Source organism: Myodes glareolus, chromosome 14 (genome assembly GCF_982192425.1).
Source record: "Myodes glareolus chromosome 14, mMyoGla1.1, whole genome shotgun sequence".
Classification (NCBI taxonomy): domain Eukaryota; kingdom Metazoa; phylum Chordata; class Mammalia; order Rodentia; family Cricetidae; genus Myodes; species Myodes glareolus.
Window position 1 is genome coordinate 40,961,724 of NC_142039.1, and position 21,960 is coordinate 40,983,683.

General features: G+C 44.5%; 1 protein-coding gene and 4 non-coding genes across 6 annotated transcripts; 3 read left to right on the forward strand and 2 right to left on the reverse strand.

Moving 5' to 3' along the window:
* The first annotated feature begins 3,462 nt into the window (after positions 1–3,462).
* Trnat-agu (transfer RNA threonine (anticodon AGU)) lies at positions 3,463–3,536 on the forward strand. Its single transcript has one exon. It is a non-coding gene; the product is annotated as a tRNA-Thr (tRNA).
* A 3,012-nt stretch (positions 3,537–6,548) lies between these two features.
* Trnal-cag (transfer RNA leucine (anticodon CAG)) lies at positions 6,549–6,631 on the reverse strand. Its single transcript has one exon. It is a non-coding gene; the product is annotated as a tRNA-Leu (tRNA).
* A 3,391-nt stretch (positions 6,632–10,022) lies between these two features.
* On the reverse strand, positions 10,023–19,519 carry Btn1a1 (butyrophilin subfamily 1 member A1). Of its 2 annotated transcripts, XM_048428097.3 has the most exons (8): positions 19,346–19,519; positions 18,767–18,898; positions 17,883–18,233; positions 14,540–14,821; positions 13,503–13,652; positions 12,996–13,016; positions 12,880–12,906; positions 10,023–12,483 (listed from the first exon to the last, which is right to left on the reverse strand). In XM_048428097.3, exons 2-8 carry the CDS (start codon positions 18,843–18,845, stop codon positions 11,819–11,821), a joined length of 1,575 nt encoding a protein of 524 aa, XP_048284054.2. In that variant the 5' UTR covers positions 18,846–18,898; positions 19,346–19,519; the 3' UTR covers positions 10,023–11,818. The 2 variants fall into 2 exon arrangements, with proteins under 2 accessions (XP_048284054.2, XP_048284055.2); XM_048428098.3 differs by lacking the exon at positions 19,346–19,519 and having other exon boundaries at positions 18,767–19,127.
* Positions 16,815–16,886, forward strand: Trnae-uuc (transfer RNA glutamic acid (anticodon UUC)). Its single transcript has one exon. It is a non-coding gene; the product is annotated as a tRNA-Glu (tRNA).
* A 1,619-nt stretch (positions 19,520–21,138) lies between the features above and the next one.
* On the forward strand, positions 21,139–21,227 carry Trnay-gua (transfer RNA tyrosine (anticodon GUA)). The gene is given in 2 exon segments: positions 21,139–21,175; positions 21,192–21,227. It is a non-coding gene; the product is annotated as a tRNA-Tyr (tRNA).
* The last annotated feature ends 733 nt before the right edge of the window (positions 21,228–21,960 follow it).

Here is a 21,960-nt window from a genome sequence, read left to right on the forward strand (position 1 = left end):
CAGTGTCTTTTTGATTTATGTTTTATTTAGGAGAGACTCTATTATTTTTACTTCTAGATTTGTTTCTGCCCCACCCCCTCCTCTTGTCACCCCCCCCCCCCAACAAAACAGCGGTGAGAGGTGTCCCCATGTGGCTTTTCTACTCAAGCCCACATTCATTCAATCCCCTGCTGGATGCACGGGACATAAAATAATGAAGAAAACGGATCTTCCTGTACCCTACAGAAAACATGATAGTTTTGACATAGACAGTAAAGCTCTAAATAAAACTGTGATAGATATGGAGGAAAAAATAATACAATAAGGAAGGAAAGTGGAACATATCATAGTCCCGAGGCTCCCTACCCCAAACATTTACCAAATAAGACCTCAATAGGCAGTCTCCACTACACGTCTCAGCATGCTATATCTTTCTAGGAACTGTCAATTCCGGTACACATTTGTATAGATTTTCTAAGCAAAGATAATTGTCATATGCGTGTTTCAGTCTTCAGTAGAGACTTTTGAAAAGGGTATCTATTCATGCCCTTTAAATAAATCAAGGGCTGTTAAAATAGAAGTAAATTGCTTGATATTGAGGCTATACATCTTAAGATTAGAAAACGATTTAGTTTGGGTTCATACAGTTTCAACAACTCTAAGCACGTGTGCAACTGTTTTTACACTTAAGCATTAAGGGAAGCCTACTTAATGCTTTGTCCTAAAAAACATGGCTCTTTCCCTTCAAGTTTTGTACTCAGACCCCCAAGGTAATTTGATGTCTTTTTCTACTCCATCTCAGAACGATGCTAATATATGTAAGGAAAAAGAAATGATTTCAAAAAGAAACCAATTATGTTGAAATATGTTACCAACACAAAGTCACAGGCACACATGGTTACACTTCCAGCATTGAGGAGGTGGAGGGAGACAAGATGGTCAGAGCTAAAGCAGTCTTCCGATTCTTCCTTTAGCAAGCATCTTTCTACCTCAAACTCTGTCTCCAAACAAACAAACAAACAAAGCATGAACATTTGTGTGCTTAGATTTTCAGTAATGAAGCAAAGTTCAGCGGCTCCAGGTCCTGTTTATTCCCATCACACTCAGAGATGGGGCTAGATCAGAGGGCATCTCTGAAAGTTATTGGGCTCATTCTGTTTGTCCAAAATAGCTTTAACCCAGATAGCTGGATACTCTGTCCACATGCCTGTCTTATTGTTTTCAATCTACAGAAACGCCCTTCATTTTGCAAAATTTCAAGGCCTTTTCTATCTGCCTCAATTTACTGAATAATGTCCAAAGCAAGGTGTTGCTTCACCTTATTTGGGTGAATCTTATTTGGCTCCAGTGTGAGTGTGTGTGTGTGTGTGTGTGAGAGAGAGAGAGAGAGAGAGAGAGAGAGAGTTCCAGCTTTTAGTCAGTGATTGTATTAGGTAGAGAAACCAAATCCAGAAGAGTACATCATTAGCTGCCTTACATGATTGACAGGATTAAAACTTCTACAGCCTGTCTGCTGAGTAGGTAGCCTGGGTTTTGGGTGAGCCCACTATGCCCAGCTATGTTAGTGTTTAAGTACATAACTGGGCATTACAGCCTGACCAAGCTGACGTACTAATCTACTACTATGTTGAACTCTTTCCTGGGTCTCAATGTACTCTCTTTTGGTTTTGCTCCAAGGCATAAGGAAAACTGCTGTCTGTCTCTTTTCTTTTCTTTAATGTGAACAGTATGTGACGTAAGACTCTGTCCTGTCTCCAATCTCAGATGTGTGGAGCAGAGTAAGTATGAGGTTTCTATGAGCCTGCCTTCCTACTCCATAGTGGGGGCTGCAGGAAAATAACATCCACTCTCTTTATTTCTGTTGCTTACTTACTTGTTTTGATTTCTTGAGACAGAGTCTCCTATTGCAAGGCTGACCTCACATCCTCTGTAGCTGAAGAAGATGACCTTGAACTTCTTAACCTCTGGTCTTTACTTCCCAAGGGCTAAGATTATAGTGTGAGCCCAACTCACGCAGGTCTGTAAAGGGTTAATCAGAGTTTCGTTATTTTCCAGGAGTTCTCTCAGGCTCAACAATTCCTTGACTTCTTAGAAATTCCATGCAAATGTCACCAGTTTTCAGTCAGAGGAAATATACAAACCAAATACAATGTTGTTGTCTGACATCTGCCACAATTTGGTTAAAGCTGTATTTTGCGACTGAGCCTTTGAACACACCATTAACAACATGCTGGCTAACTATAAGATTAATAAGTGGGGTTTGAAAAGATGACTCGGCTACTCTTCCAAAGAACTTCCGTTCAGTTCCCAAGTTAGGCCTGAAGCTCCAACTCCACGGGATTTAACTGCCCCATCCAGACTCCTCAGGCGCTGCATTCAGGGAAGCACACACATACACACAATAAGACATCTAAAATTTAAGATGAAAGAAACAGGTCCTTATTTCATCAAGTTCATCATAGATCATAAATGAGTTCATAGTTCATAATTCTTCTAATGAAAGTAAGAGCCCTAGCACTCTCAGACTGTCACCGTGCCCCACCTTTGTCGTCCAGTGGCTGGCTGTCTTACAGTCTGATAAATTCTTCAACTATCAACACAGTTTAGAAATATTGAAATGTTGAATTTAGCGTCATTGCTGGGACAATCGGTCTTAGGAAACCCAACCGACCGTACCTGCAGGTTTCGTTTGTGAAGTTACTTTTACAACGCTAACAACAGTTTGTAAACTGTCCGTTTTCCTTTGTCTGAATTATACTCCAAGGATGGGAGAACTGAGTAGGTTGGAAGCAGACACAAATGCACAGCTCCGGAGACAATACGGAAATGTTGCAAATGCTCTTTACTCGACCTTTTGTCAAACCAGACCCTTTGGCCAAACGTACGAAGGCTTTTCCTCCACAGCTGGTGAACACCAGCCTCTCCTTTATTCCTTTCCATGTACGGGCTGTTGATTATGAAGTCAGATTACAAATTTTTAAGGCTTGTGTTTGGAATTCTTTTCGTTAATTTTAGAACAAAGAAGGAGATAGTTGAAACCTAAATTTACAGGGGGACGGAAGAACATGGAGGTAATTAAAAAATGACCAAAATCTTACATTTCAGGTTAACTTAAAAATCATAAAACAAAAAAACTTGCTGCATGGACCGTTTGGGAATTGGGAACATAGGTGTAACACACACACACACACACACACACACACACTTTTGAGGGCCCCGACTACTCGCTTTTCCTGGGTTTTATCAGCGTGTTGATGGGCTGCAGAGGTGCATCCAGCCTTCACCCGGGCTTCTCCCAAACCGCGCCGACGAGGACTCACTTCTATTGCAACCGAGCGGTTTCTTAGGTCTTTGACGCGTAGCTGGGACCATTTTTAGGATCGGAGGATCTGCTTGGGCCGCCTTCAAAAAGAAAGCTGTAAAAATAAACAAAAGCGAGGTTCATTCCTTTTCTTTGTTGATTTGAAGCCCGAAACGCGTGCGGGCTCCGTGGCTTAGCTGGTTAAAGCGCCTGTCTAGTAAACAGGAGATCCTGGGTTCGAATCCCAGCGGGGCCTTTTTGTGGTTTTTCCGGTGTTCAATGAACCGCTCTGCCAAGTGTAACATCAAAATTATCTTCATGCACTGTATGCACTTCACGAAAGTATTAATGCAGATTGGGACGTGAATTCTAATAAAACAACAATAACAAGGAGATGGAAGCTAAAGTCATTTCTTTAGGGACAAATTTATGCATTTATTAGTGTTCCTATAATTTTGTTTCATGTAGTATACAACCTCCCTCCCACCAGCAAACACAAAAATTATTATCAGGGAAAGCAGACAGAAAAGAAAAAAATCCTGCAAGAACTACAGGACCTCTGGCTATTCTATTTTCTTTGCCAGGAATCTTGAATAGGTGTATTCTCATACTCTGTCCCAAATGGCTTGTTTCTTTCATTTGTTTATTTTTTAAAACCCGGTTTTGAAGTGGTTGATAAATCTGTTGGGGAAAGCCCCATAGCACCTCTGACAACTATATAAACCTTCATGATTCATTTTAAAGCTGTATTGTGTTCAGAGCTTTTTGGAAAGGAACATCTGAAAATCTGTAGCATCATTGACACTCTGAAATACAGAGACTTGAAGAAGATTTAGGACTGGAGAGCCTTCTGCAGCATAAAGAATTTCAGAAGTTTGAAAAAATAAAGAAAAAAAAATGTATAGTTATCTTAGCTGAGTGTTCTCACAAGATCAGGAAAACAGGAACTCACTGAGTAGTTGCCAAACCCCTACTCATTTCCCAAGATCCAGCTCCCAGCACTTGGCACAGAAAATTCCACATGCCTGACTTGACTGCTTTTGTAGAAACAGAGCGTCCTGATACTCTGAAGGACAGCTCCGGAGGTAGTTATGCTTTCTGACTCCCACTGTGTTGTAAGCAGCAATGATTATGAGAAGGCAAATTCTCTGATTTTTCTCTCTGCCTACACTCCCCCTTTCTCCATTCTAAGAGTAAAGACTATTCTCCACTTCTTGCACACCGCGGTCTCCTCCTCTCACCAGACCTGCCTATCTGCCCCAGGCTGACTGCAGAAACTGAGCACTTGGGCACCATTTTTGGATGGTGGGTCTAGCACAAAGCTCAGAGGCATGGTATGCTAAGATCACAAAAGGTTCATCCAAACAGCCTGCCTTCACTTTAAGACTTCAGCTTTGTTGTTGTTGATAGTGGACCTCAGGGAAACAGGTTACACCAAACTGGGGAAATAACTGCTATAGATTTTAAATGCCTCTGATGTCGTTCTTAGCTTTTGGGTTGATGAAAGGGAAAGCTTTCCTAAGTTAATACATTCCCTGATCAATACAGAAAGTAGTCGATAAATGGTTATTTGGGGACTAAAGATATAGCCCAAGCTAATTTTGGTACTTGATTTTTAACATGCCAACTCCCCAAACCACAGAGGGCTAATCATACCTTTCAACACAAATGTGTGATCTTTTTTGAGGGAACGTCAGTTCACACACTAAAAATGTCATTGAACCTCCTTTTGTCACAATGTGTATGGATTTCTCTGTCATAATAGAACTACCAACATTTTCTTCCTTCTCAGATTTACCAAAAGCTACCCTGGCCTGTTCGTGCATATCATGCTTTACATTTTAGTCTTTGTGGTGATTAGATTTTGCAAGTTTGACAAACTAGTAACTTCAACTGAAAAAATGCCTCCATCAGAACTGCTCCTAGGTGTGATCAATTAATGACTGGAGCAGGAGTGCCCATCACAGTGAGGGCAGTGCCACCCCCTGGTAGATGTTTTGGGGAGCAAGGCAGTAAGCATCGGTCTCTGCTTCAGTTTCTGCTTCCAGGTTTTGGCACTGACTTGGCTTGATTAGTTATAATGTGTAAACTGGAATAACCCTTTCCTCCCCAGGCTAATTTTCATCAGCATTTTATCAGAGCAACAGAAAGCTCATAGACTAGACTTTACTTCCAAATGTGCCAAATAAAATTCTTTTCTTAGAGGTTCTTTTCAATATTTTTCTTTGAAATATATACCTGAATAATATACCTGAGTAATACACAAGGTCTCCTGTGTCTCCGACATCCACAACTACACCCAGTTCGTGTCTTTGTAACAGTTTCTTACAAATCTCCTCAGGGCTGGGCCTGAACATGTCCTGTTTACTTGTCTCTCTAGAGATCAGCCCTTGCCTGGCCATCAACCATGTGACCACCAACAGTGTGATGGTTAAATTTAAATGTCTAATTGAACAGCCGTGGGGTCTCCAGAGTTCTGGAACTTCCTAACTCAGTAGACTGACGGTTCTAGTATGGTCGGGCTTGATCCAGGCTTAGACTGGGTGTGGGTGTGGTAGGGTGTGGGTATGGTGGGGTGTGGGTATGGTGGGGTGCGGGGATGGTGGGGTGCAGGGATGGTGGGGTGCGGGGATGGTGGGGTGTGATGGTGGGATGTGGGGATGGTGGAATGTGGTGAATGTGGGGAGCTACACGATCTGACTGACTTCATAGCCTCTGCTCTCTAGACTTTCAGTCCTTCATATCTGGACTGAACTAGGCCACCTACCTTCCTTGTTCCCAACTTACAAGCAGCAGATCATGGTGATTCTCAGCCTAGATAACTGTGAACCCTGCCTTCGTGTTAAATCTCTTTATGCATCTGCCTTTCTCTGTCTTCTTGTATCCCAGTAGATATTGATAGATAGACAGACAGACAGACAGACAGACATATACATACCAGTTCTGTATCTTTGTAGGATCTTAACTAGTATTAGTATATATGCAATTCTGACAAAACCAGAAACTTAAAAAAAAAAGTTCAGACCAGTGATTTGCGTAGCCAGTAAGGATGCAGACATAAGTGATGATAGTGAGTCATGAATTAAGAATTAAAATTCATCTAAATTTTCTTGTAAACAAAGAAAATATTAAAATCTCTAGCCTCCAAGTTATCTTGCAACTACACAGTGCATCTATTGTTTAAGTTAGACTAAGAAAGAAAAATAAAATGTTTACTAAACAAAACAAAACTAAATTAAGTTTGAGTAAATTTTTAAAAACAAACATTTGTCAGGAGTGGGATTCGAACCCACGCCTCCAGGGGAGACTGCGACCTGAACGCAGCGCCTTAGACCGCTCGGCCATCCTGACTCGTTGTGAACCAGCCTGCTCCGCTCTTACTTCTATCTTTTCCAAAATGCTATTCGCCACGCTCTGCCACCTTTCAGTCGAGGTTTGACAACGTTTCAACTCTGAACTAGTCGCTGTAGCTAAGTGAACACCTCCTGCCGCGACCACAATTAACAGCTCGGAACCCTCCGCCTTCTGGCCGGGACGGAGCGCGGGCTGGGTTGCAGCCTGGTCTGCTCCGAGTCCTCAGCGGGAAGCCGGTGGGTGCTCACCCGCCTGTCTTTCCCGGACGGGGCACTCTGTCACCAAGGTGACGGTCTCCCCGTGTAGGCACATCCAGAGGCTGAGAGTCCGAGCTGTGCACCGCTGTGTGCATTGGCCTAAGGCAAAAGCTTCTTAGAGACAAAAACAAAAGCGAAAACCAGAAATCGTTTCTCTCCTAAACCCATCAATGTACTTTATAGCGATCCTCGACAACAGTGGATTTTCCAAACGCAAATCAAGAGCAGGGCGACCGATTTCCCTACTGTTCGACTCAGCCGTGGGGATGGTGTCCCCGGAGTCTCACTGGAAGTCGAAGGAACCGAGCTCTGGTTTCAGACAGCTTTAGGTCCAGTCACCGAACTGCCCGAAGGACCCAGACAAATCGTTCTGTCCCCGTGGCCTTAAAAAACTGTTTCACCCATTCCACCACGACCTTAGTTTTAGATTTTGAGATTTAGGAAACTCGTGTCGTCCAAGCCGGCCTCGGCTTCCGAAACACTGGCCTCACAGGCTTCAATCTTCGTGTGTAGTCTAGAAACTGCTTTTTTCTTTCTTCTTTCTTTCCTTACTTTTGGACGGTTTCTGGTGTTCAAATGTCATTGACGAAACATTGCTTAATCCCTTACACTGTGAGTGAAATGTCCAGCTCTAGATATCGAGGTAGATGCAGGCGCTCAGCTCCACCCAGACCTACTGAATCTGAAATTTTGCTGTTTAAAAACAAGAATATGGTTAATAACAATGTTCCACATACTTGGTAATTGCTGAGAGATTTTAAAGGTTGTCGCCACAAAAATATGTGTGGTAACAGTTATGGCTTGTAACTTCAGCTTTTCTGCAATGTTCCACATATCAGAACATTTTGTACACCATAGCTTTATATAATCCTGACTTGAGAATTTTAAGTAAGTTTAGGAGATAACGTTCCACATTATGGGTCTAACAGTTCCTCCACACGGTTGTGAAATCCATGACTTAAATAAATCATAGTATTTCTGTAATTCTTAGAGAAACTCCCCCAACATTAGCAGAAAGTAGGGAAAGTTTGTAGGTAACGCTTTTGACAACGCTTTAGGACAACAGTTCTTTCCTGATCAATTAAATCAGAATGTCTGGGAGTGTCACCAGATGACAGAAATTTAAAATTTATTGTTGTTGTTGCTATTATTATTATTATTATTATTAAGAGGAACACTCTATGTCACCCTGACGATGGCTGGGTTTTTAACGTGCCCTTATTACCTGAAGAAACTCTGTATGCATCCAGATTTGAGAGCACGTTTTCAGGGTTAAACTTTAGTGAAAGCCGGAATCTCTCTTTTAAAGTTGAGAGTGTAGCCACATTCATAACAGTGTTCAGGACAGTATGGAACAGGACTCTGGCTCAAATTATGCTTTTGTTTTGTTTTGAGGCAAGGTCGCATACAGCTCAGGTTGACTTTTACACCACACCAGTAGCTGAGGTTGTTGTTAAATTCTTAATCCTCCTGCCTCCACCTCCCAGGAGCTGGAATTACAGACAGATACTACCACATCCAACTGAGTTTGGTTCTTTTTAAAGGCTGCTGTTACTGTACAAATGAGGTGATGTTGGTGAGTAACCCTCCTCATTACTTAGGGTGATACAGGTGACATACAGGTCACCTTAGGACATACAAGTGACATACAGGTGACATACAGAGGCTAGAACTGGAGCAGCAGGAATCAGGACTCGGTGTCCCCTAGGAATCTCACTGTTTAGTACACCCAAGACCTCTTGCCTTGAATACAGTGGGGCACAGGGAAGCAGAGGTAGAGCTGACTGAGATCTGAGCAATCCTTTCTCCACTCCACCATGCCCCCTTTGGTAGGGCCCTAAAATTTACTATGTAGCTCCTCACTCAGTTCCCAGAATGCTGATATTACAAGCATGCACCACCATGCCCAGTTCTGAGACCCCTTTTCTTTCTAATCTCAGAGATACCGTTCCATATATATTCCGTGGGAGATTTTTACAGATGCCGGTTAGGATACATATTACACATTAAACACAATGACGCACTCGTCTACCTTTCCTAAGCATGTAACATTTTAATTACATTTATTCACATATTTAGCATGTGTATGTGTATGTGTGTACGGGTGAACATGATCTGGGCAAACGTGTGACCATCACCCATTCCACTGTGTGAGTCACGACAACTCCTTCCACTGTGTGGGTCACTGGGACTGAACTCAGGTCATCAAGGTTAGCAAGTGACTTTATCTGGTAAGTCATTTCCCCAACCCGCCAATGCCTTTTTTAAAAGGATGTCTTGACTATGACTTCTATGAATTTCTACAAGTAAAATCTGAACACAAATAAACACACCTGCTTATGCATTTATTTACTGAGATGGTGTGTGGCTATATGTCCTGGGTGGACCTCTGAACTGACTGTGGAGTCCAGGCTGCCTTCAAATGTGACAATTCTCTTGCCTCTGTCTTCTGAGTTCTGGGAATACAGGCATGTGTCACCATGCTCACCTTAAATTCATTCTTTTAAAGCAAAGGTAAAGCTTTCCCCCCAGGAATACAGTGTACGACAAGCTGCATAGGGTGGCTAGTGTTTGAGAAAGAGAGAGAGAGAGAGAGAGATAGAGAGAGAGAGAGAGAGAAGGAAGGGAAAAAAGAAGACACTTGGTGCTGGGAGGTGATGGAGGGAAGAGCCTGCAGTGGTCTGACTGTGTCCCCCAACTTTCATGTGTTTGGAGACTTAATTGTCAAAGTCATATGGGGGGAGGGGCAGCGCCAAGTATGGAGTACAAGACTGGGGCACCGTAAGCAAGAGCTCTGCTGGGAGCTGTACCCTCCTGGTTCATCTGAGCAAGTGACCAGGTTTACTCACCAACACAATTACCTTAGCAGCCATAGAAGTGAAGTAAGTGACCCTTGGAACAAGGCTGAGAGCAGGAAGCTCTCTGCACAGCGACCTTTTTGAAGGTAGTTTGATCCCCATGAGTAGCTACCGTCCCCGCCTGAATCTGGTGAATCTCTCCTGCAGGCCTAGACCTGGGACCACACAGATCAGCACTGGTGGAGCAGGCAGAGGGTCCCCGGGCAGCTTTCAGTCCTGTTTCCCTTTAATCTAGTTCCTCTTACCGGGATAAACAAATGAAAGTTTGGAAGCTGCCTTCAGCAATCAGACTTTATTTACTTACTTATTTGTTTGTTTGTTTATTATTCTGGAAGCTGGAAGAAATACAATAGAAATGGAAGTGCTTGAACACACAGGCAGGCCATTGGATACATACAATTCCAAAACAGGCAGGAGGACACTGAAGCAGACACAAATAGGAACAAGCTGTCCAGTTGTGTTGAACATCATGGTGCAACACTGGGGGTCCTAACACAAAACAGGATTTAGGAAGGCTGGGTAGGCTATATTAAGCAATAGCACAGCATGGAAAAGAATGGTGGTGGAAGGGAATTGAAGGTACCTGTGAGGTGGCTGAGCATTGCAGTGGAAGCTGAGGGAGCATGCAGCTGAGACTGACAGAGATAATGATGTTACCCTGAGCAGGCTGAATCAAAACTGGTGGATTTACTAGGCATGCTGGACACGGCTGAAATTCTAGCACTTGGAAAGTGGAGGCGTGGGATGAGGAATTCAAGGTCAGTCTGAGCAACACAGTAAACCTCTACCTACACCCCCCACACACACACACCTTCCTACCTAGTGAAGTCAATCGAGTGAGGTCGGATTGACCTTGAAGGGAGGGAGACAGAGGAGGGCACAGAAAGAAGAACAGGGCCTGACACCTGCGTAAATAACCTGCAGGCTTGATTCAAATCCCCCTCTATCCTAACCCTGTCTGGTTTCTTCTCTAGCCCTGCTCATTCCCACTCCTCTCAGCCCTGCCTGGCTTGCTCACAGCTCTACTCCCTTACAAGTAGGGCCAGCCTCCTCTATCCTATAGAACACGACTTGGAAAATGTAAGATACAGTGTTCAAGACGCGTCCTGAAGGAGAAGACTAAAGAACCTAAGATCCAGAGGATAGGGAGAACGGCTGGGAAGTGCGCTCTTTGGGGTACATACAATCATGACCTCACAGGTACTGTAGTTTCCTGAATTAGACCCGCACAAAGCTGGCTCTGTCAACAGTTAGCCACGATAGGGACCCTACCTACTGTATCTACTGGAAACTGTCAGATGTGGGAGAGGAAAATCATTGTATTCAGTTGTGCCTGTCCTCTTGAGCCCAGCAAACTTCAGTGGAGAGCTCCAAATCCATGTTCCCATGAGAGCCCTCATTATATCCCTGAGTTAAACTCAGTGTCAGATTTGAAGCAAGAAGGGGTATTGCTGAGGGGGAGAGGAGGGAAATAAGAGAGAATAGAGACGTGTGAGAGTAATTAGAATGCATTATATACATGATTAAGTTGTCAAAAAATTTAACTACTAAAAAAAATTTGAGATATGGTTCTGAAAAACCCTAGGACAGGACACATGTACCCAACTGGACCAAGTTTACTTCATTCACTCCTGTCAGGCCTTCTCTAAATTTCTTTATGGGATTTTTAGTCTAAGATCTTCCTTTCCCAGCATCCTATTTTGTTTTGCCCTTGCCTAAAACCTATTGACCCACATTCCAAATGTTGATGCCACCCTTTTATGCCAGCCTTGGACCCTCTTGGACCCTCCGGTGACCGATCGTACCAAGCCCTCCTATGTAGGCTCTGATCTGAAGGGATGTGGCTACTAGAAACAGTTTGGAAATCACCTCTCAATCTCCCCAGTATTGGTGCGAAAACAAATTAGGAAAGCCGTTCTCCCTGCCTTCTCTAGCAGCAGCAAACCCTCCTGCCCAAGGCGAATTAATCACCGCCCACCAGAAAGAAACAGGACTGCAGGAAGCGAGCGACTGAAGCTTCAGAACACGTGGGAGTAGACAGAGGAAAGGGAAGTTGTGGAGCTGGTACATTAAGGTGCCACTTGGCTAGGCGAGAAAGGTATCAGTTTAGAATGGAGAGTATCTGTTTCTCCAGAAGCGGAGCCTTCCCCCAGTGGGGACAAGGGCACGGTATCCTGGACATTAGGAATAACTGTGATTTTCTCAGGCCCCTTGGCAGTTGGACAGATGGTCAGGGGTTTTTTACCACAGGACCACAAGCAAAAGAAAGGACGTAGTGGTGCCGAGAAAGAGGTGCTAGGGAAAGTGTAGATAAGAGAGCCATCACTCATGTTGTAGAAGGAAATGTCTCCTGACTCATAGTCCAGAAAAACCCCAACCCGGCGAGGAGGTGCTGCTAAAGGGAGAGGGGTCCTGAGTGGGGTGAGGGCCCAGTACCCGTTTCCATATAACTCCACAGCCCAGAACCCATTCTCGGGAGTCATAGGGTCAAACCCTTTCTTCACCACATTCTCTCTACACACACCAACGGCCCAGTCAGTTCTATCTCCCACCTCCACCTCCCAGTAATGTCTCCCTGAAGTGAAGATCTCTCGGCCTAATACACAGGGCCAGGAGTCAAATCTCTCTGGTCTATCAGGCAGGATCTGACGTGAATCTTCCAAGCGAACTGATTTTGAATCCTCATACAGAAAGAGGTGGGGGTGCGCTGTGTCTGGATCCAGGGTCACGTCCACTGGAGGCAATGAGAGAGAGAATCAACGATGGTACTTGGCCATTTAATCTTCCTTCCCAAATACGTGGAGCAGACTTAGGAGTTGATGAACCCTGTAGTAGGAGAGCTGCATGGCCCCTCACTTGCTGCCCTTCTCTCCAGACCCATCTCTCACCTGCAACTATGGAATGACTTAAGAACCGACTACCTAGTGGGATAGCCTCAAAGGGGCTTTTCTGCTAGCCATTCATCTGTGATGCCTCCCGGAAGGTGCTGAGGTCATTTACTGTCACCTTTCCCCTTTCTATGCTGTCACTAAAGGGAACATTTGCTTGTTCTTGTGTTCAAGCCTCACAGGTCCTTGACTCCCTCCCGAGACAGGGCTTCAGAGGCACGGAGGAGCTCAGAACCACTGACCTTCATGCAGCGCAGTCTTTTTACACCCTGCGATTTGTAAAACAGAGAGACTGTCAGTGCTGTGTTAACAGACAGGAGGGAGAAAATTGTGGGTCAAAAACAAGAAGACAACTTACTGAGTTCTTCCAGAAGTCTCTCTGGAAAAGAAACAAAGTTATTTCAGTGACTTTTTATAACAGGCAAGGGGAAGGAGGAAGACTAGAATGAGAAACACATAAGGAGAAACTGTTTAATCCGCGGTGACCCAGTGAACCAGGAACAGAAATGCTGCCGGCAAAAACAATATTTCTAAGAAATCATCTGGAAGTTCCTCCTGGCTTAGGACTAGATCTTAATCATAAGATTCTTCCTGAGATGCGGGGTTAGAATTGGCCAGAGGGCCTGAAGCTGGCTTGTGAGAGGACAGAAGGTATAAAAGAACAGTGAGAGCTGAATTTGACTCTGCCTGGCCACACCCAGTTTTCTTCACACTAGGTGCCCATTGTTTCAGAAGGCTCATAATTCCATCCAACTTCAGAATTCTAAGATCCATCGTTTTCCTGTTGGACGTTCTTGTTGGAACTGGCCTGAGTCCCACTTCTCTGGAAGCTGTGACAAGAAGCCCTGTGGGCACTGTGACTTACCTTTAGAGCCAAATTCACTCTTCTGCTCTCTGGATCTTTCCTTGTATAATCGCCAAGTGAAAAATATGGACCCAATGGTCAGAAATCCTAGGGCCAGGATGATGACGGCCACAGCTGCTACCCAAGGAGTCAGCTGGGGCACAAAGGGAGCTAAACAAACAAAACAAAACAAACTGAAGAAGGGCATTGTTTGGAAAACTAAATAATTTCAGCTTCCCTTCTGGTGCCAAAGGAGATAGAGATGGGGATGCCCTCAACAGCCCCCAACCCCCACAGCAAGGATTGCTCTTCCATACTAAACTTTTCAGAGAGATTTGACTCTGGGGGGAAAAAAAAACCCCAAGCTTCGAAGAGCCATTTAGGGCCAGCATATGTGAAATAAAAATCTAATGGGCCACTTGGTGTTACAAAACCCCTTGCTAACTACCACTGAGGTGCTGGAGGTAAAGGGAGCAGAAGGGTGACCACATGCATCACAGAATAAGCCGTGTTGGCCAATAGACAGGTAATGATTCCTGCAAAACCAGAGGTAATAACCAGGGAATGATAAAAGAGCTTACTTCCTGGAGGAACTTGGCAGCCTATATGGAGCTCCAGTGTGGGGTGAGGAAGGGAGCAGAGGTACAGGGAGGGCAGAGTCAAATCAGAAAAGTAATTTAGTCCCTACTTATTGAAGGATAAGGGTTCAGTCAAGAAGGCCCCAAGGAGAGAATTTCGCTGTCTCACTCGTTTATCCTAAAATTCAGCTCTGGAATGTTTACTGCATGGGGATTGTGTATGGAGTATTAGAGGAGGAGCCTAGGACCTTGGGCACGCTCCTGCTCCCGAGCCTTCTATCACCTAGACACAGCTCAACCCTCAGCATCGTTATTCAAATGAAGGTGGCAGGGCTTCCTTCCCTCGAGTCAACAGGCAAGAGCCGTGGGGACAGGGACGATGGAGGCAACTCTACCATGAAGCCCCCTCTGACCCGGGGCCCCAGGTGATATTGTCCTGAGTCTCTGTCAACATGGCAGTCCAATATGCGTTCCGCTGACCTGGTACCGAGATCTCTACTTCCTTCTCCTGTCCGAGGAGGAGATTCTGGATGCAGCAGGACACATTCTTGACGGAACTGTCTGTGAGGACCACCGAAGCTGCCACAGTGAACAGGCCTTCCTCATCACGATTGCTGGCCTCTGCTACGGATGGAAGGCTGTCTCCTGAGGGCGTTCTCCACTGCACTTCTGGCTCTGGGAACCACCCAGAGGAGGTGCATTTCAGCTGGATCTGTCCATTCTCCTTAACTCCCAGACTGATGTGCGGATCAGAGCCCAGCGCTATGGAGAGAGAAGCTGGCTTTAATCTTCCTGTGGGTACTTTCCTGGGAGCATGATAATCTTAGTTTGAGAAAGACAGAGAGGAGGCAAACGTGGGCTGGGAATAGGTGGGATTCCTCTAGTCCTATGTGATGAAGAAACAATAAAGATAATTTCTTATACCTTATCAGAGACGGTGCTTTATTGGGAACAGCCTTTGAACACGAGCAAAAGTCTATGGGTAGACACGGGGGTACTTGTCCAGCCAGCATGAGCAGCAAGAACAATGACTAAGAGCTGGCTTAGGAGCTCCAGAGTCAAGAAAGAAGTCTGTAGTTAGAAGTTCATGTAACGATTTGGGAGATGAGGCAACTATGGTTAGAAATTTTAGGGGTGGATAGAAAGGTATTTTCCTTTTTAGACAGGATCTCGTGTAGCCCAAGCTGGCCTCGAACTATGCTGCTGAAGATGACCTTGAACTTCTGGTCCTCTTGCCTCTACCTCCCAAGTGCTGATATTACTTCTAGGGGCCAGCACAACCGTTTCATGCTGCTTTGAAGATCCCACCCAGGGTTTGTGCATGCTAAACAAGCACTCTACCCACCATACCTCCATCTCCAAAAGACTTTGGAAGGCTTTTTTTCTTCCTTTCTTTCTTTTCTTTCTTTCTTTCTTTCTTTTTTTTTTTTTGAGGTTTATAGTCAATAATTTAACTTTCCTTTACCTAAGCTGATGACTCGGAATTTCCCTAAATGGGTTCAACCTCATCTTTCCTCACACAATTATGCCCTAACAAAAATCAACATAGGGCCAGGCTTGGGGACACACAGCTGTAGTCCTAGCACTCAAGAGGTGGAGGAGGAAGGATCAGAAGTTCGAAGCCAGCCTCGGCTACATAATAAGTTTGAGACCATATCTCCAAAACAGCAGCGTGTGATGGTGGGGGATCTCAGTATTGAAGAGGCGGTGGGGGATCTCAGTATTGAAGAGGCAGAAGCAACTGGATAAGTTCTAGGCTAGCCTGGTCAGTACAGCAAGTTTCAGACCAGCCAACTGCTATTTAGCAAGTCTCTCTCTCTCTCTCTCTCTCTCTCTCTCTCTCTCTCTCTCTCACACACACACACACACACACACACACACACACACACACACACACACACAAAGTTCAGTAACAACAAAGTAAACATATAACTACTTTTTCCATGTGAAAATGGCCATCATTTAAAGGTTTAGCACTCATAAAAGATAATAACAATATCTTTTTTCTGTTTGTTTTTTGAGACAGGGTTTCTCTGTGTAACCCTGGTTGTCTTAAAACACATTCTGTACAGTGAGGGTAGTTAGGCTGTCCCCGTACTCACGAAGTCCTGCCTCTGCCTCCCAAGCGCCAGCACCATCCGACTTTGTTTTGTTTTATTTTTTGTTTGTTTTTCGAGACAGGGCTTCTCTCTGCCCTGGAACTCAAGCTCTCTGTAAACCAGGTTGGCCTAGAACTCGGAGATCCTCCCACTTCTGCCTCCCTAGGGCTGAGATTAAAAGCAGACACCAACAACGACCGGCTAAAGATAGTTTTATGGCATCAAATACCTAGGTAAGTTTTTCTGTTATTTGAGGCTGGGCTTTATGCTGCGAAGCTGCCCTGGAACTCATGAGGTTCCCAGTAGCCAAAACTGATTTTGATTCTTCTGCCTCTATCTCGCAATTGCTGGAATTGCAGGAGGTCACTTCACCCAGTTTAAATTTAAGCAAGCAAGCAATCGCGCGCGCACACACACACACACACACACACCTCACACGATTATATACGCAATCAGTCTTTTTAAGATGCACTTCCCTAGAATGACATGAGAGTTATATGTGGTACTTTAGATATGGCAAAACATGGCAACGCACTTTAGGACTAGGGGCAGCAAGACTTAAGTACTTTCGCTTCCTAGCACCTAAAACAAGTATGGTGAAAACCTGTAATCCTGTACTTTGGAGGAGGAGGCGAGAGAAGGGTATGTACAGCATCTCCCACATGGTCTAGCGGTTAGGATTCCTGGTTTTCACCCAGGCGGCCCGGGTTCGACTCCCGGTGTGGGAATGCACTTCTTTTAAGTAGGCTGGTTGTATAAGCATTATTGGGCAATTGAGGAAAAAAAAGCTTTTAAAGCGTTTCTAAACTGCCCCGTTCTCAAAGGAAATAAACGAATCAACTAACAATAAATTAAGAAATGCAACATTTATGTATTATACATGTTAGTCTAAGATGTAGCAGTTTCCTTAAAAGTATATAATGCTTTTGCCATTGGCAAAGTACTTTTCACTTATTAGGTAATAAGTGGATAATAATAAATTTTATTTCCTCTTTGCGAATTCTTGTTGGATATAGCTTACTGGTTTCACAGCAGGAGACACGGAGTAGGAGGTTTACTTGATTCTGATCATAGCAAGCAGGGAAGTCAGAGCTCAATGTATTCTTTCCATATTATCTCGCGGTGTTGAGGGGGGATATGAGTTAAAGTAAAACCTTTTGGGGGTGGATGAAGAACATTAGAGACGCACCACACTCTATAATGCTAGGGTGTCAATCCTTAGGCACTAATCCACGAAGCTGCTCAGAGCATCTGAGACGCTCACCACAGCCTTATATAATTGCGTGAAAACACACGCAATTTAAACCAGTTCTGGGAACTGATCTAGTGAATTACGGTGTACTTTGTAGAAGGATGCAATCGCCAAAAGCGATGGTGCACACCTGTAATCCAAGCACTGTGTAAGTAGAAGCAGGGGGATTGTCAGAGCTACATAGCAGATATTGTCTCAAAAAAAAAATTCAATTAAGAATGTTATATATTTCTTGGAGGAAGCAGTCTCTTCTAGACAGGGAAAGTGCGGAGAATTAAAATGAAGTATCCGCAGGAACGCCATCTCACTCTGCCTCCCGCCCCCTTGGTGGAGCCCCCTTCCCACTCATCTCCCACTGGGCGCCGGCCTGTCTTCTTCAACCTCAAAATGATTTGGAGAATGAACCCGGTAGTTTCCAAAGCGAGCGTCTAGGCGCGAAGTGACTCGGCGACGCAGCCCTCTGTGTACCCACCAGTCACTTTGAGATGCGCAGAGGCTTCCTCGGAGTAGTCCTTGTCTTTGAAAAAACACCGGTACTCCCCCTGGTCCGAGACCCTGACACCTCGGATCCTCAGAGTAGCGCGGCCGTCCGAGAGCCCGTCGGTCACCAGCGTCACCCTCCCGTGGTACTCGGTCATCTGCTGGTCCTCCTGCTCCTGACCAGCCCGGTAAAGAAGCACAGCTGGCGACCTAGTCTGTCGAAACCAGCGCAGCTCCTCCATGTGCTCCGCGCTCGCGTTTGGGGAGAAGCGACAGGTCAGCTCGGCCTCTGAGCCCAGTAGGGCCACCACTGCCTCCTGAGGTGCGATCACATCGAAGGGAGCTGCCAGAATAAATAAGGTCAGATGGGACGATGGGATGGGATAGAGGACCTACAGACCAGACTGGCTTCTAGTAAAGTAAGAAGCTCAAGCTGCCTACTATTCCTTTTGTTGCTTTGTTTGTTTTTTAGACTGGATCCCACAGATTCCAAGCTGACCTCCAGCTCACCGTGTAGCCTGGATTCTCTTGCCCTCAACTCTCAACGAGCATTGCAGGTGTGCACCACCACACCCAGCGTCCCAGTTCCTTTGATTTAAAACAACAACAATAACAAAAGCAAAAAACCTGGGGTCTCCCTATGGTAGCCCCAGCTGGTCAGACTATCTCTGTGCAGACCAGGCAGGTTTGAATCCATAAAGATCTGCTTTTGTCCTCTTAGTGCTGGAACTGCAGGCATGCACTACCACCAGGGTGCATTTTCGTTGAATCCACTGAACTCTGGTGGAGGTCCCCAACTGGAGCCACACTGGGTCACTGACATTTACAGGGACCTTTCATCCTTGCATCAAAGAGATGACTAGAACACAGACATACCTGAATCCAGCGTGGGCAGCTGCAGGACCATGAAGGTGAGCAGATAAGCTAAGAGGCAGGAATTGGGGGGAACTGCCATCTCCAACCTTGCTGGGGCAACAGGCTGCTGATGGAGTCGTCAGGAGCTTCAGGCTGGGAGATAAATGGTCATGCGGTAACTATTGGCTCTGCAAGGGCCCTGCTCTCCACCAGTTCTTTCCAACCTGGAGCGCACTGTACCTCCCCCAAACGGTAATTTTTCAGTCCATGTTACAAGAGTGCCCATCCACACCCTTCTCTAAGTCCAGTCAGGCATGCATAAAGTAGCAAACTCAGTCGTCCAGTCCTCAGTTGTCTCCAGAAGGGGGGTTCTGAGACAGTTTCAGATAAATGAAGAAATGGCGAAATCTCTTCATTTACAAGTAGGAGGAGGAGGAGGAGGAGGAGAAGAAGAAGAAATAGAATCAAATCATATTGAGTAGAACATTTCGTTATCCATGCTTAGAAATGATAATAAAGATAAAGCCATGGAGGTAGACATGGATAACATGAAATGAAATGAAGGAGGAGAGAGAAAATATGGGAAGGGGTGTTTCACACCTGTAAGCTCAGCACCTGGAGGATCTCCGTGAGTTACATAGTGAGCTACAGTCCTGCCTATCTAAAGAGAAGAGGGGGGCAGCGCTGAGGAGCGTGAGGAGCAGAAAGCCCAGCCCAGAGAAGCTGGACAAAGACAGCTGTGTTGTTCTGTGGCTCGCTGAGCCGAGAGTGAAGCACCTACCCACTTCAGTGGTCAGGGAGGAAAAAGGAACCGGAGCCAGAGTAACCAAAAGAAAAAGCTGTTTGTAGCCCTAGGGTCAAAGTGAGAACCAGCAGAAAGGGAAGCCTGCCCGCTGAGTGGCCAAATGTATTTTCTTAGGAAAAAACAAAAACAAAAACCAGTTCTCCGAGGATGTGAACTAGGGATTGGTAGTCCAGTGGTTCGCTGTTCCTCCTCTTCTAAGAGAGCAGATTATGCACTGAAGAACTGGACTGAACATAAGAAATGAGGAGAAAAAGACAGAGAACCTGAGTAACTAAAATGATGCGTGAGGCCATCAGCAGTTAATTTACCCCTGTAGCTTCAAGCTTCAATTCTTTTAGCATTGAAAAGGACAATAAGCCCAGTGTGGTGGTTCACCCATGTAAATTCAGGACTCAGGAGGCAGGAGGATCATTGTAAATTTAAGGCCAACCTAGGCTACATAGCAAGATCGAGGTTTACAAGAGCTACGTATAAAGAACTTGTTTGAACAAAAGAGAGTTGAGGTTTTTTTTGTGTGTGTGTCTTTTTATGGTTGTTGTTGGGGTAGTGGGGTTTGTTGTTGTTGCTTGATTTGTTTTGTTTTTAGCAAAAGACTAGTGCTAATAATACCTTGTTTGAATTATGCTGAGCAAGGAGGCATTTGAAAGAGTACTTGAAGCGAAGCAGGCAAAAGAATAGGAGCCCACCCGGTCGGGCCAGATGGTGGCCCACGCCTTTAATCCCAGCACTCGGGAGGCAGAGGCAGATGGGTCTCTGAGTTCAAGGAGGCACATGGATTTCTATGAGTTCCAGGACAGTCAAGGCTACATAGAGAAACCCTGATTTGAACAAACTAAAAACCAAAAGAAAGGGAGTGGTATGGGAGGATAAAAAGGAGGAGGAAGAGGAAGAAGAGGAGGAAGAGGAAGAAAAAGAAGAATTGGAGCCCAGAAAGTAAATTGCTTTATCATGACATTTGTGAATAATTAAAGGGTTGAGGCCACAACGACTCGGGACACTTTCAGGATTTGGTGTGTGGGTGGCAGGATTCTACTGGACACCCACCTTCACGGTGGCACAACTGCCCAGCTCACAAGGACTTTGAGCTTCTCCCTGCTAAAGTCACTCATGAGATCAGCAACTCCTCATTTTGTTTTGAATTTACATGTGTTACCAAAAAATGAGAAAATGAAGAAAAACATTTTTAGAAATGAAATCACCGCAAACCCATCAATTAGTGATAGCAGACATATATTGTTCTTGTGTTTATTTTATATTTATGTAATCATAGAAACAATTAGTAAGTTTTCCTGAATAATTAAAAGCATTGCTTTTTTTAAAAAGTATGTAATTGCCAAGATTATGGAATGTTTGGTGGGTTTTTTTTCTATTATAAATAATGCACTTGTCATTTGGAAGCGTGTCCTCTTTACATTAATGAAGCCTTGAGTTTGATCCTCAGTGGTGTTTAAAATCAGGCATGGTGGCTCATACTGGCATTCCCAGCTGTAGGCAGGAGGATCAAAAATTCAAAGCCATTCACAAATATAGACTAAATTTAAAGCCAGGGTAAGCTACTTGAGACCTTGTTAGAAGCTACCGTTATCATCCTTCGATAGCTCAGTTGGTAGAGCGGAGGACTGTAGAACAACCACATTGGATATCCTTAGGTCGCTGGTTCGAATCCGGCTCGAAGGAGAAGTGTTTTGTGGCTCAGAGTCTAGGACACACGATGGCAGGAGAATGAATGTATTGGGGGAGGCTCTATTTGAGGTCAGGTCTTTTTTTTTTGGCAAAGGTCCTTCCTTGTTCATAAATTTGATAACTCCTTCATATGCTAGCTGAGTATTTATATAATTTATAAATATTACCATTTGATCAAAGGATATACATGTTATTTCTGAAAGGATCATACATTTGACTCTGCCAGCAAAGAGAGGTATTATATGCTTACTATGGAAATGTAAAATTTGTTAAATCATTATTATTATTATCAAGTTTTCTTATGATAGCAAGGCTGGTCATTTTTCACACACTGACAAACCACTTGGTATAATCTAGGCCGGAGCTGTCCAGACCAGTTACTGTCTGTTTTGAGGATGGGGCTTCATGATGCTTCATGCTTCCTATTGGTCCGGGTGAACATTTTAGAAATTAAAGTTAATAACTATATTGTAATTTTGAAGTCTGGGGAGATGTCTCAGCAGTTAAGAGCTTGACTGCTCTTGCAGAGGGCCTAGGTTCAGTTCTCAGCGCCTACATGAAAGCTCACAACCATTTGTAACTAAAGTTCCAGGGGTCTCCTGGGGCACCAACACACACGATAGATATACATGCATACACATAAATTAAAAAGAATTTTAAAGTAACTGCTTTATATTTTTGACAAAATTTCTTCTGCTTTATTTTTCTCTTAATCATTATGATTAAG